Below are 965 nucleotides of genomic sequence, written 5' to 3' on the forward strand. Positions count from 1 at the left end.
AAAGAACAATTCTGCCTATGTCAAGGTTTGTAACTGATCTACTGTGCTGCTACTTAATTGACAGTCTCCTAGCCATTGGATTTTAAAGTGATGATGTACGGGAAGAAGGAAAGGAAGTTTTTCATTTTTGAAAAAATGTTCTTAGCATCTTGCTTAAGAACAGTGTTTGTATCTTACAGAATCTTTTTTTAATAGTAGACCTTTTTTGTTTTGTTTCCTGGATCTGTTTTTTGTTGCTTTTTGTTTAGGGCATTCAAATTAAGTCTAGTTTCTTTTTATTCTGGGGGGGGTTTGTTTGGTGTTTTGTTTTTGTTTTTGCCATTGATTTTATTGCCCATTAAATGTTGCCAGGGATATTTTGCTGTTGAGGTGTTTTGACACCATTCGTTTCCACTTTTGAAAATAATAGTATAGTCTGATTGCAGAGTTAATTGGAAAGAACTCTTAAAATAGGCTGCTTTGACAGATAGCCAATACAGTAAGAAATATTTTCAAATGATTACTAACATTTCTTTTTTCACCCAATTTTATTGAGATATAATAGACATACAGCCTTTATAAGTTTATAATAATTTAGTACATCATGAAATTATTGCAATAAGTTTAGTGAACATTCATCATCTCATATAGATAGAAAAGAAAAGAAATGACTCTTCCTTTGTGCTAAGAAGTGTCAGGATTTATTCTCTTAACAGCTTTCATATATAACAGCATTTTGTTAATCATGTTGAACATTACATCTCTACTACTTAGTTATAACTGGAAGTTTGTACCTTTTAATCACCTTTATTCAATTCCTCACTCCCTGTCCTTCCCTCTGCCTGCTGATCATAAGTCTGATCTCTTTTTCTATGAGTTTGTTTGATTTTGAGGTATAATTGACCTACAATACTATGCTAATTCCTGGTATACAACATAGTGGTTGAATATTTCATTACAGATCACCATGATAAGCCTAGTTACCA

At 31.9% G+C, this 965-nt stretch overlaps 1 protein-coding gene across 1 annotated transcript in view; it reads left to right on the forward strand.

The window, feature by feature from the left end:
- Positions 1 to 6: 6 nt before the first annotated feature.
- LOC105002432 (probable ubiquitin carboxyl-terminal hydrolase FAF-X) overlaps positions 7 to 965 on the forward strand; it is a 2538-nt gene continuing 1579 nt past the window's right edge. Inside the window, exon 1 of the mRNA XM_010859034.1 lies at positions 7 to 25. Within this exon, the coding sequence (XP_010857336.1) occupies positions 18 to 25 (8 nt within the window). The 5' untranslated portion in view covers positions 7 to 17. The remainder of the gene's footprint in view (positions 26 to 965) is intronic.

This window comes from Bison bison, unplaced genomic scaffold (genome assembly GCF_000754665.1).
Source record: "Bison bison bison isolate TAMUID 2011002044 unplaced genomic scaffold, Bison_UMD1.0 scf7180017855792, whole genome shotgun sequence".
NCBI lineage: Eukaryota > Metazoa > Chordata > Mammalia > Artiodactyla > Bovidae > Bison > Bison bison.